The 14,133-nt window shown below is 39.7% G+C and overlaps 1 protein-coding gene across 1 annotated transcript in view; it reads left to right on the top strand.

The window, feature by feature from the left end:
* Positions 1 to 7,386: 7,386 nt before the first annotated feature.
* gfpt2 (glutamine-fructose-6-phosphate transaminase 2) overlaps positions 7,387 to 14,133 on the top strand; it is a 16,068-nt gene continuing 9,321 nt past the window's right edge. The window contains exons 1-7 of the mRNA XM_039813051.1: positions 7,387 to 7,537; positions 9,069 to 9,176; positions 9,910 to 10,017; positions 10,289 to 10,414; positions 11,093 to 11,151; positions 12,217 to 12,348; positions 13,781 to 13,842. Of these exons, the coding sequence (XP_039668985.1) occupies positions 7,531 to 7,537; positions 9,069 to 9,176; positions 9,910 to 10,017; positions 10,289 to 10,414; positions 11,093 to 11,151; positions 12,217 to 12,348; positions 13,781 to 13,842 (602 nt within the window). The 5' untranslated portion in view covers positions 7,387 to 7,530. The remainder of the gene's footprint in view (positions 7,538 to 9,068; positions 9,177 to 9,909; positions 10,018 to 10,288; positions 10,415 to 11,092; positions 11,152 to 12,216; positions 12,349 to 13,780; positions 13,843 to 14,133) is intronic.

Genomic DNA, 14,133 nt, shown 5'->3' with positions numbered 1-14,133 from the left:
TGACATATGCAGTATTGTAGCAGTTGTGTCTCCTTAATTGACCAATTTAGAATTCTAACTTAGTATTCTAACTTGCTTAGTAAATCAAACTACAGCACAATATGAATTGTTCTGTGACAGTACAGCCTAATAATTAGACTGAACTGCCATTTTCTCTTAATTCAGGTATTTAATCGCTAAGCAAATCATGGGTGTGAGCCTGATAATGTTTGTCAATTTTCCTTGTCATGGGCAAAAAAAAAAAAAAATCATCTTGCTCTAAACTGAGTTTTCATTGCCATGATACATCGGTAACATACAGGTGAAGGTTTGGTGTTAATGTGCAAGGATTTTACACCAACGTTTAGCTACAGTCTTTGGGCAGAAGATGGCGCAATAAGCTCAAAATAAAAATCGATGGTTGTTGCAAACTAAGTTTTATACTCCTTAGTTTGACTCTTATGTTTCATTATATTAACCACATTAAAATCAAGAACAGGAGCATGTCTGCTTGAATCAAATGATGTATTAAATGGCCATGATTTCTTTCCCCTACTTAAAAGTGGGATAATAAATGAAAGTAATTTTGCCACACAAACATGAAGGGCAGAGGTGAGACGAGACCGGAAAATATACGTTTTGTTCTTGAGTCCATCAGGTCATCTTCTTTGAACACACAGATTTAATTACTTTTGTTCTACTGTTGGTTTTATATGTAGCAATTATATTGTCAATGATACCACACGATAGCTGAACATTATTAACTACCCAACCTCCCCTCTCTTTATCAAAGGTAACATTCAGGTCAGCCATGAACTGGAAGGGTTTACAGCCTTGTTAAAGCGCTTGTGTGTGTGTGTGTGTGTGTGTGTGTGTGTGTGTGTGTGTGTGTGTGTGTGTGTGTGTGTGTGTGTGTGTGTGTGTGTGTGTGCTGTGTGAGCTGTGTGACTTTATCTTACCTGATGTGTTTTATCCAGCCATTTCAAAGCCCCTTAGAACCGCCACTGTTTGACTTTCATTTATTTATAAATTAGGTGCAGCTCCTAAAGGGAATGCTTCTTTACTTAATTACAGGCTGCTGAGTGTCCACATCTGCTTTTCAGGTGGTGCTGTAGGAGCGAAGGTGAACTTCAAATGAGACGGGCAAGTGCAGACAGAGAGCTGTCAGTCAAAAGCTGGAGGTGGACAGACATTAGTGGCAAATGGAGTGATGGATAGACAGACACAAGATGAAAGGCAGAGAGAAGATAGGATGAAGGAAGTGCAGGCATGGGGAAAGATGATTTGGTAAAAGTACAAACACAAATTGAGATATTCAGTCACATTTCTGTTAGAGGCAAGCAACATGGCAACAATGTCTGTCAGTAATACTAAACCAAAAACACACACAGCAGTAAAGCAAAGGCAAGATAAACTGTGGGTGGGGGAGTCTGGGAGGGAGAGACACAGGAAAACTGGGAAAAAGAGAGCGAAGGGTGGAGTGCCCCAGCAGTCATGACATAATACAGATGGCTCTCACTCTGGGTCCTACATGACGTGGTTGCGTAGCCCCCCCTCCCCCTTCTCGGCTCCCTGCCCCTACCCCTGCTCCGATCCCACACAAATCATTTCTCTCGCTCACAGATGTGCAATGGCGAGCACCACCCAGCCAGGGTGACCATGCACCAAAACAAACACTGGGGTCTCATCTGCAATCCGACACGACACACTCACTTACTCATCTGTATTTCGAAAAAGTGGTCTGGATAAATTCCTTCCATAACAACCTCAAAACAATGACTTACATTTCATGGCCTATATTCCTCATATGCCTATGACACAACTTTGACTTGCCAGTCTGGCCAAACTACCATGATGTGGACACATAAACAAGAAACAGTGCCAGTTTTTGTTTTTTTTTTTTTTAGATCAGGTTGATCCAGGTTCATGTGTGTTAGTGTTTTGGAAAACATAGTCTAAAAGGGCTCTGTATAAAGTTCAACATTAATGAAGGTTTTGTGCACTTTAATTTAGTACATGTAGGAGTGGTAGAAGCACTTTATGTCAGAGTGACTCCAGGAATATGCTGGGAAATACTCTCACAAGCTCCTGAGTGCATCAATTTCGTAATATATATATAATTGGGCTGCTGATACTTGACCTACACATTCACGAGTCATTATCCTCAAGTGGTACTAAACTCTTTTAAAGGCTCCTGTGTTTTCTATGTTAGCGGTACGTGATTGTAAGATGAATTGCATGTGTTATAGCAACCAGAGCTGCCGTGATAAGATAACATCTACAAGAGACAGACAAGACTTTATTACTGGACACATTTCATTTATTGCTTCCAAGTTATATACAGTAAACCAACCGGTACCTCTTCTCCAACTTGTTTGTGTGACAAGTGTCACCAACCACGGCGATGACTCAGTGTTTTACAGAGGTAATCTAGTTATTCAACCAATGACACAAACGTTTGCTGCTGGGTGGGTTCCCGGTGTCGTATGCTACGACATCTGACTCCAGAACCACACATGGGGCTGATTCACACTGAGCTGGCCCTGAGGTGAACCCACCAAGCTGAGAGAAGCTTGGGGAAGGGGGGTCTTCAGGTACTGTATCTTGTTAAAGTTGACATTAATCATGCCCACTGCCTGGAGATAGAGTTACAGTGTTACAGCTATTAACACAGATGTGGGTCAAACACAATTCAGTGGGCTTTTGTTACGCAATAACCAACTGCTTTACCTCGTACATTGACATGACCTCGGTTTCAGCATCTCCGTGTCCCTAAAGAGCCCCTGTAGAAAAAGAGTAGGCTGCATCTTTGTGCCGCTACAGTGTGTAGGGAGCGTACGCATCTGCACAGTACATAGAATAAATACTATTTGAATGTTTTCTCAACTGTGGACCTTTGAAATGCCAACTGCTTACGTAAAAAAGCTAACATACTCATTTTAAGGTCAGCCACTCCAAACAATAGGGGTAGAGTACATTGTTTCTGTATAGCAGCATACCAAATGAACCATATACATGTATGTTTTTTTGTTTGTTCTTTTTCCTTCTTTTGCTTTGTTTATGTATTAATGTGGAGGGGGTGGGGAGAGGGATTGCCTGTGTGTACTGCCCTGTTTTGTTTATGCTTTTCTTTTTGTATATTGTGCTTTTGAACAAAATAAATCAATGGATATATTGAACTAAAAATGTTACCTGTTTTGTATAAGCCTCTGGCCATCAGGCTGTGTCTCTGTTCATCAGGCATGCTCCTGCCCTCCCCCACTGAGAAGCAGAGTGTGTTGTTGGGCCCTCCTGTACAGGCCCCCAGGCCCTAAAAACATGAAGCAGATGTGGAAGAGTAGATCCCCTACAACGAGGTCTGAACAGTCAGCTGGAGCTCACTAGAACCACATCCGGTTGACGTACTAACCAATGTCTAACGCTTAAAGGAAAAAATACAGACCATTACCACACACCACTTACAAAGCACTGTCTGTGTGTGCGTGCTTGAAAGTGAAACAAACGTGTGTGAGATGATTCATTTCTTGGGTGTGCTTTTATCAGGGATGGATTTAATACCCAAGACACATGTTGTGCAATTGGCCGAAGTATGTAGGCCTAACGTTTTGTAATCTAAATCACATAGTCCAGGCTGCAATGTTTCTGCATGGAATCTAGCCAAAGACTAAGGTTACTCCTTTCCCGTTTATCTTTATTACTTATTATCTTTATTTATTGGCTATTTACCACTTTTCATCATCAATGAAATGAATATAAGTATCTTTATTATTAATGTTTAAATAAACTCTAAATGTAGTTCACAGTTTATATGTCCCTTTATGTATTAACCCTCAAATATTCAACAACTGTTCTCATCCTGGTTTGTGCGAATTCTACCTGCTAGTTTTAACAGTTAATAGTTTAATATTTTTTCATTGGGTGAATATGGAAAATTAATCAATGTTTATTTGTTTTAATTGGATGTGGGTGTCAGAAGTTTCCAGACTTGGCTTGCTGTTGTTCTTGTTGGGCTCACCCACATTCAAGACACTACACTAGTTTATCTGAGTGTATCCTCATAAATATTTATAACATTGGCACTGCTATCACATACGTTTTCCACTATAATGAGTAGTAATAATGAGAGAAGATAAATCACCAATGTAGCAATCAAATAAAAAAGCATAACTTACATAAACTAGAAAGCAGAAGTTAAAGGTTTTAGCCTCAAAAGCTAAAAGGAAAGACAAATTAAAATGCTGAAACACCCTGAAATTCCTTTATTATCTGCCAAGTCTTTATTAGACTTGGCTTGCTGTTGTTCTTGTTGGGCTTACCCATATTCAAGACACAACACTAGTTTATCTGGGTGTATCCTCACAAATATTTATGACATTGGCACTGCTATGACATACGTTTTCCATTATAATGAGAAGGTAATAATGAGAGAAGACAAATCACCAATGTAGCAATCAAATAAAATAGCATACATAGCAAACTAGACAGCAGAAGTTAAAGGTTTTAGCCTCAAAAGCTAAAAGGAAAGGCAAATTAATTTGTTGAAACTCTCTGAAATTCCTTTATTATCTGCGGCAAAATCTCAGTGTTCGCCCATCATTTTATATCACTGTAGTACTTAAGGAACCTTTGATCTTTTGGGTGGATCTCATTGGATAACATCATGGAGCACACATAATTATACTTATTAATCCCTTAAGCCAGGAGAGGAATGCAGTTCTTTGGCTTCTGTCACTGGTTCTCACTCACGCACTTCCACAGCACACCTGAATATACAGTATGTCAGCATATAGTACGAAGAGAGATAATCACATGCACAATTATAGAGTTGTGGACTGTGCAAAGGGGACTTCAGGGCAACATGAGGAAAGCTATCCTTAATAGTTTGCATATATAGTATATAAGAACATGCAAATACGTGGGAACATATCTGCACAAACACATGGTAATATTGGTATTTTGTGTATGGAGTTTTGTGTATTATTTGCAGTCCAAAACCAATACAAAATTGTACTTTATCCATACACTCACAATAGTCTGCATGTAAAATGGTCCATCCCTGTTCTTCTTCATCATAATCACATATGGGCTTTCGTGGTTTGGACAAAGTGAGGTGAGGCGTGTGACTTGGCTAGACGCTAATACATTCCTCAAGCAAAGATGTGGAGAAGTGGACAGGGTCAGAGAGAAACACACAAGCGCCCATTTCATACTTCTACGACTATGGTTTTGTGACTTTCTTTGTCATTTAGGTCACAGGTCTTTCTGCCTACACGCTGTCTCACACACTCACCGCCTGTCTCCTTCTATCCACTCAATGCCTGTAGGTACCATCCAACTGAGATACAGGCAGAGGCTGATATAAGCCTCCGACTCTGACTGATATCTCTCATATGTTTTTGAATATGCCCACAACTGTAGTTTAAATAGATTATCAAACTATAGTTTATCCTAGAATTTAATTTGCCTCAGTGTATTGTGCAAATGCACATGTTATGCAGATGCAATAAATCCATATCAAGCTGTCCAAGTCAATTACTTTCTGTCATTTATTATTGCTCTAAATGTTGCCTGGCATCCAATCTGAACTCTGGCACCACCTTCTCACAGGAGAAACTAGAAGCAGTAGGTGTAACCGGAGTGATAAGGTTGAAAAGTTACAGTGCTGTAAGTGCATGGCTTCAGTGCTGGAAAGCTGTTTCAATTTTGTGAAACTGATGATGAAGAAGAAGACATACTTTTTAATGATCCCCAAGGGGAAATTACAGTTTTACACTATGTTGTTACATTACAAACAGGCACACATGCACAAACAGGACCTTATTCATGCACTAATGGGAAGATGTCAGAGTGAGGGGGCTGCCCATCAAAGGCACCCCGAGCAGTTGGTGGTTCAGTGCTTTGCTCAAGGGCACCTTAGCAGTGCCCAAGAGTTAAACTGGCCCCTCTCAAGTTACCAGTACACACACTTACTTGGTCCGTACGAGGACTTGAATTGGTATTCATTTAGGAGGAGTAGGCTACAATAAAACAATCATTTTATATCAACATGAACATAAAAAGCTTTCAATCTAACTACACTGGCATGAAAGTAACAGATGTTGGATGCGGAAGCAACTTGTAGGATATGTCCAATTCCATCAGTTTCTTTTTTTCCTCATTGCTTCCTCAGAGTTTTGCTTTGTATCATATCATCATCAGTAAGAGTAGGAATTTGTAATTATTGTTTATAACCACTCCTTTACCAGTACTGAAGAATAAGGGTGTTGACAGTTGACATTTTAGTGGACTTCACTTCCTCTTCTACAGAACTGAGCAGCTCCAAAGGTATGCAAAGTGCACTTTTTGTGAGTTATTACCAAGAAATGTGATGAACAAATTAGGAACGAGTTAAGTGACGAGTAACTAAAATAACAAGTAGTGTCTGAATACCACTGAATTAATGACTACATGACAAAGCGATCATCCTTAACCATCATGGGAGGTGGAACCATGCTAAGTATGGTATGGGGGTAGCTTTGCCACATGGGCCAGTACTGTTTGAGAACCTGAGTACAGAGAACCTGAGTAAAAAAATAAATAAATCAGAGGCTAATGCTAAAATAGCCTACCTAATAATATAATCATGTCTGGAATCTGTAAACCCGTGACATGATCATTACTGGATCAGGTGCCAAATGACGCAAAACAGATAACTGATCAAAAGTTCCTCATTGTTTTCTATTTTTTTTTTGTGTAGTGGGAACATTTGCATAAATGTCCCTGATGCAGTTATTCAGGAACTCACTTCATTAATTAGCACTTATAAATAAAGAATAAGAATAGCTACTCCCATTCTTGGAAAAGCACAATACATTTGATTTATCAACAGTACAACAATATTAATAGATCCCTTTCTATGTAGAAACAATGTATAATATTGCTACAGAAATATATTTATTTCCAAAAATAGGTTATATAGAAACAGGGCGCCAGAGGGACCATAAAAGTATGCCAGCAAAAGGTTTAGTGAAATCAAAAGTAACTAAGTTTACAGTTACAGGCATGCATCAGCAAGAAATGAATCATCTTCCTCATTACCAGTACCTGCTAAATGCTATAGGCTCTGCTTCTTTCAAGGTTCAAGTTGACGAAAAGAAGTCAGGGCCTAACCTTTATCAAACAAATGTTCGACAATGTAAAGTCCTTATGTTATAGGCCTACATGCCAAACGTGTCTGACTGACACATGCTGCAAAAGGTGAACTATCACCTAAATTGAAAGTGGGCAGACTTGGAAAAAAAAAACTGCCGACATCAACAGGTCTATCTATCTATCAACCTGTGACAGGTGAAGTGGTGAATACCTGCGAGGCAGCAGAGCGATGTTGACAGGACAGAGGAGCTGTCAGAGGAGGCGTGGCCGCTGCCTCTCCAGGAAACACCGTTTAAATGAATAGAGGGAGTGTGCAGTCTGGATAGAACACGGCACAGGCAGAAGCATCACTCCAGTCGGGGAAACTACAAGTCGTTTTCTCACAGAAAGGTATCCAGCAACGAAGGCCAAGCTTGAGTCATGTGTGGTAAGTTTATCTAATTTCATCGAGTTGATGTATTTAGAAACTTGTAAGAAGTAATTCCAAAACCTTAACATTGCACTGACGGGCTCAGGCTACAGTAGCCTATGATACCGATGTCGAGCGAGGGATTCGCAAAGTTATCATATCATACGATTGGTCTCGTGTAGTTATACCGATGTTGTTATAGTTTTAGTGGTAATGGAAATAGGAATTCTGAAGCGAAACGGTTAGATAAATAGCTCTGTTTGTTTTCTTAAGCTTTACGCCCAGCTGCGACGTGTCAGGATTTTCACTCACGGATGTTGACAGGCAAGACGTAGCTACAGTAGCCTTACTTCGTGTCAGAGTAACTATGGGGCAAGTTATTTAACCCTTGTATTGTCTTCCCATCGACCAAAATTGACCTGGTTTGGTTCCCCGGTTTATAAGTAAGACAGACCCAGGCCTGTCTCGGTCTTACATCTTCTTAGCCAACTTGATTCCAACTTGTTACCACTCGTTTTACACTTCTTTGGAATTTATGGTCAGCTGCACCTCACCTAATTTTTTTTATTTTGACTAATAGTTAAGATCAAAGGAACATAATATGTATTATCACAGATTTTGACCCGGTAGACTATGAAAGTAGTGATCGCAAATTTGATTTTAGTGTAGGATGTTATTTTTTGGGGAAAAACCCACATTTCTGATATAAAAAAAAAGGGGTCAAATTTGACCCGAGGACAACATGAGGGTTAAGCGAGTCACACCCACCGCCACAACTACAGCTACCTAAAGTTAAACCATTTGCCTACATATTTTGACAGCCTCACCTTTAAAAAGAGAAAAGAAAAAAATCTCTCGAAACAGGGACATTTACAGCCATACCTAAAGGTTTAACAGCACTTGGCTCTCTCCTCGTGTCTGCAAGGAAGAGGCCAAGACTGTGGGAGGTAACAGCAGCCTGCCTACCTGGCTGCTCCAACACTGCGCGCAATGTGCGTCCGTCAATGGTCAGCTGTGTGCTTGCGGGAGCAGAGCTGCCCGAAACATTCCTAAACACACACACACACACACACACACACACCGGGACAAGAGGCATATAAACAACCCAGCAGCCTCATAATGTACTACACATTTATTTTATCAAATATATTGAATGAATATTGAAGGATGCAGCAACTTGACTCAGCTCATGTAATTACCTATCATTTCTGCTCTGTCATACAACCTGTATAGTTTTTGTCTTTCCCAAGCATATTAGTGTTAGGTGAAGATATAGACTATAAAAGATAATACAGCTGAAAGCTAGGAGTTGATCATTGATCTGCCATGTCCTTCTTCAGTCATCTATTTAAAAAATAAAAGTGGATATTGATGTCATCTAATAACTACTGGCAGCTATTTGTTCCTATATCCTACCTTGTAAATGTATGCTTAAATAAAATAGAATACTGAGCTCAAAAGATGCCACTGCGCTTTGCAGTTGTGTAAACTCTGCCTACACGGTTTCAGAGGGTTTAAGTTCTGTTTCTCTTTCTCCCTCTCTAAAAAGGGATCTTTGCCTATCTGAATTACCGAGTGCCTCGCACCAGAAAGGAGATATTTGAGACGCTGGTGAAGGGACTGCAGCGACTGGAGTACAGAGGGTACGATTCAGCAGGTAAGACACTTGGCTTCACAGTGTTGACACACACACACACACACACACACACACACACACACACACACACACACACACACACACACACACACACACACACACACACCTTGCACAAAAGTGTATAGTTGACCTTGGCAGTCCCTGTGTGTCGAGTCCTTAAAAAGCTGGTCAACATTTGATAGCATTCAAGGCATTGAGAAAACACAATCTGGCAGAAAATTGAATTTTTTGGCAGTTGAATCACTGGAAATTGTTGTTGGATTTGTACTAGCACGCCCTTTTGACTGCTTCCTACTGTACACGTGGTGCCATTTATTTTAACTGCATCATAATAATCTTGAATGAATGATGCAAAACTGGTATAACAGCTATAACTGGTTGACAAAGAGAGGTGGGTGTACTTGGCCACCTTTCTTTATAAACCATAGAGAAAGTATCTAATAGAAACTTGTAAGAATAAAATGTGATAGCTGCCAAAACACCTTAGGAAGCTCCAGTGAATTCCAGCTCAGAACCTCCTGCCACCTGGACATTTACAAGATGAAGCCACGCCCCTTACACCCCACAATAAATACCTCAGATGCTGTTTTGCCGCTTTAATGGGCCTAACAATAGACCTTGCTGAACTTGCCCGAGTTTGTACCTTTGTCATTAGTCATAACATATAGCTTAGTGTCTTACTTACCTCACTATAGAAGTATCTATTTCTTTGCCCCTCCCTGTCTGTTTGCAGGTATCGCTGTCGATGGCCCTAGGAAGACGGCCACTGACATCAACGACAACACCATCTGCTTGATCAAGAAGAAGGGGAAGGTCAAGGCGCTGGATGAGGAGCTTTACAGTGGGTTCATGCACATTTGATCCATATTTCTCACAACAGTTTTTGCGTGTAAAACTTACGTGTGTCTCAGTTTTGAGATATTGTCCTTAGTGTGTCCCGTTTGAAAAGTGTCCATTCTTTTTGTACTTCATTTTGAAGAATTTCTCAAAAAATCCAAAATTCTGTTGTGTGGTGCATTGTTTCTTTAAAAGTCCCTTCACTCTATTCATGGCAGTAAAATGCACTCTGTTCATGTCAGTAAAGGGATTGGTGTTGTGTTTTGCTTGTTCAGAGAAAGACTCACTGGACCTGGACGAGGAGCTGAGCACACACTTTGGCCTCGCTCACACTCGCTGGGCCACACACGGAGAACCCAGCGCTGTCAACAGCCACCCTCATCGTTCTGACAAGGATAACGGTAATATGTGCCAATGTACTTTAATGCACGCCCACATACACAGTACAATGTATAAATGCATATACTGTAACACCTATGCTCAACTATAAATCTATGCAAAACATAATGTAGGCTTTGACAAAAGGAACTCTGACCTTTTTTTCTGTGACTGTGATTATCATGTTATGAATCACTACATTGTCATCCAGTTATATCATTAAAATTAAAGATGCTATACCCATTAATTTAACACACCCTCAGACACTGTATGCTCTGTTCTAACTAAATATACACCCATCTCTTTGTCATTAGTGTGCCATGTTAGTAGGCATGTTAATAATGTATTTTGACTTTAGACCAAGGCGTGTATGTTCATTTAAGTCCAAAGTGTGAAAGTTCATATTACAACAAAAAGATGAAACACTAAGTAACTTATGTTTGTATTATATTATGATTTATTACTGTATTGTAATGGGTATATAGACCTGTTATTGGTTATCATGATAACTTATCATCTTGTTTGTAACTTATATGTGGTGATACTGTTTTCGTGCCATTTTAGTTGCTGCTAAATCCACTGCTTTGTCCACATGCATTAACATTGTATCATGAGAGAGCATTCGAGTTCTCATGACTTAATTCGTTTTTGACCTTTAGCCCCTTTGTCTAATCTGTTGACTCTCACTGACTTTCTTTTAGAGTTTGTTGTCATCCACAATGGCATCATCACCAACTACAAAGAGCTGAAGGCATACCTGGTAAGTCGCATTATCCTCTGGAATTTCTCTTGTAGAAACAACTGAGTCCCAACCCTGTTCAGTTCCATCTCAGACCCGCCCGCCAGGCTCAGTGTCCAGTAACCTGCTCAGTGGCAAGCCGCTCGGTCACAGTCTCTGTGAGAATCATAACATCCCTCAAATGAGTCCTAAAGACTAGATAATGTGCCATGTGTTGGGTTTGTTCTAAAAAAACAGGATGTCCACTACATAGGCAACAACTGTAAGGAAAGGACCAACAAAACAACAACATCATGCAAGAATTTTTAATTCTGTTTTTAAATAAATCCTGCTGTCAGCACTAGAACTATATATTAAGGCAACATTATTCAGTATTACTCATTGACTGAGGTGTGACTTGTTGCCACATTATACTTGGGCAAAAGTCAGACCTGACTGGTATATACAAACAAGAAGCTAAAATTGAAGAAAGGATGTTGATAAGTATTTATTTATTTTTTTGATGGAGGAAGGAAATCTAATTATTAAAACCTGAAATAACCTTGTCTTGCTAAAACAGCACAATTTTTGCTGACAAAACCAATGAAGTCTGTTCAGACTAGATTGTTGCACATAAAACATTCAGTGTGAAATGACTTCATTGGCCCATGCAACTTAAGTGTGTAATATAATCACTTAAGCAAATAAAGTATTAAAGATTTTACCATGTAATTAAGTAGCTAGTTGTTTACACACAACAGTGACATGAGACAACGTCACCAGTATGACTCTGAATGCTTTGTCAAAAAAGTTTAAACATAATTCCAGTTTCTTTCAATCAGCAACATGCAGAAAGTTATGTATTCCCGCCTTAAAACTGAAAGCTTTTACCTTTGTTTGATGTTTGATAGTAATTCTGTCCGGGGTACTAAGCTAGTTTGGATATATGTTTTGACACCAATCTTAAGCACTTCATAAAAAGCGACCACAATAAAAGATTCACATGGAATAAGTAAAAAAAAAAAAAAGAACTGCTGCAGTCTGATATTGCAGAATGACAGTATATCCTCAGTGTGTTAATATTAATATAAACTCTACCTTCCTCAGATCACCAAAGGATATGAGTTTGAGTCAGAGACGGACACAGAGGTGATCCCGAAATTGACCAAATATGTTTACGACAACCGAGAGAATGACATCACCTTCTCCACCCTGGTAGAGAGGGTTATTCAGCAGCTGGTGAGTAGCTCACACACAGCTGCACATAACCTCCAACACCGATACAGCTTGCCCCCTGTACAGCAGCGCAGCTAGTGTTAGCATGCTAATCTTTGTTTTGTAGTTATATTACAAGATATCAGGGGTCTATTTCTTTGTTCTGCCAGTACATTTACTCATGTATTGTACTTAAGTACAATTTGAACAGACTTTACCAAAGTATTTCCATATTATGCTATCTCTATATTTGACTACTCTCAGGGAAATGTACTTTTTACTTCTCTACATTTGTTTAATAGCGATATTTACTAGTTACTTACATAGACAACAGATATGCTTTTATGATATGATGATAGTACTATATTACTAATCTACCCATCTGCATAATGTGTACTTTAACTTTTGGTACCTTAAGTACATTGCACTGATAATACTTATGTTCTTATACTTAAGTAAAATTTAAAATTCAGGACTTTTACCTGTCTTTTTTTTTTTATATTTTTTTATTTTTTACGGACTTAAAGGATCTTCTTCCACCACTGCCAGTGAGACACACCAACGTTTCTTAACTTCTTAACTTTTTACTTCAGCTCTAGGTTAAAGGATAGACATTTTACGACCAGCTTCTTGATAACTGTGAAGGATACCATCATGTAGCTTAGTGTCATAAAATGTTTCATTGACCATTCATACACACGCACACACACTCATTTGCTCATTCTACAATGTGCGCTTGAATTTCCTGTCCATTAAAACATTGTACAGCATCACAAAAACAACTCTCAACGTCTCTATAGCAACCGCCCTCACAGCATCACACGTGACATCATCACTCATAGAAACAGTATTTTTTTGGGGGTTAGATGGAGCAAGCCTCTCTTTTCCATTGGGTGACTTTCATGCTTCACAGCTTCACACGTTTGATTGGAGTGGGTTCTCTCTCCTCAGAAGAACATAGGAGGCAAAGCAGTCATTTTGGATTTGGAGTAATGGGAACCAGATAGTTCGACAAACGTACAGCCCTCGTCTCCCTCTCTTATCCCCCCCCACTTTCAGCACTGCACACACACAAACACACTCCAAGCCTGTTCTGCTTCTAACCACCGCAGGCAGCATTGCAGTCAGTGCTTTCAAAACACAGCTGATGTTATACAATAGAGGTCTTATTTCTTATCCCCCCCCTCACGGTACATCACTACTTACCACACACCCCACCATAACTGCCAAACCCTGCAGGGCCAGAGGAATTTTTTGTTTTTGTCCTGGAAACGTTTTTTTTCAAAAGTTACACGCTTCCAGGAATACACGACTAACCTTACGTTTGCATTTAAATCATTATATTTTGAAGTGTTTCTCCTCCTCTTCCCTGCCAGTCTACTTTAACATTGGTATATTTCAGTCTTTCATCAAGCTAATGTAAACTCACTGTTTCCTCTGCTTCTTTTTGTCTCAGGAGGGGGCCTTCGCTCTGGTGTTTAAAAGTCGTCATTACCCTGGAGAGGCTGTGTCCACCAGGTTAGTACACACACACACACACACACACACACACACACACACACACACACACACACACACACACACACACACACACACACACACTGCTCGGACATTTCACTTCACATTTTGGTGCAGTGTCTGTGCAGTGAGCCAGTCTCATTGGAGATGAGTCATCCCTGTTATTACAACTATGAAGCAATACTAAATATGATTTAAGGAGAATTTGATTCAGTCATTGTTGCTTAATCTAAATAAAATCCATTACATGTGACATGTTGACTCTGGAACCTACTTTGCTTATGATAATGG

The sequence above is a fragment of the Perca fluviatilis genome, chromosome 10, assembly GCF_010015445.1.
Source record: "Perca fluviatilis chromosome 10, GENO_Pfluv_1.0, whole genome shotgun sequence".
Classification (NCBI taxonomy): Eukaryota; Metazoa; Chordata; class Actinopteri; order Perciformes; family Percidae; genus Perca; species Perca fluviatilis.
The sequence above is the reverse complement of the archived record's forward strand: the minus strand, read 5'-3'. Positions and strand labels throughout refer to the sequence as shown.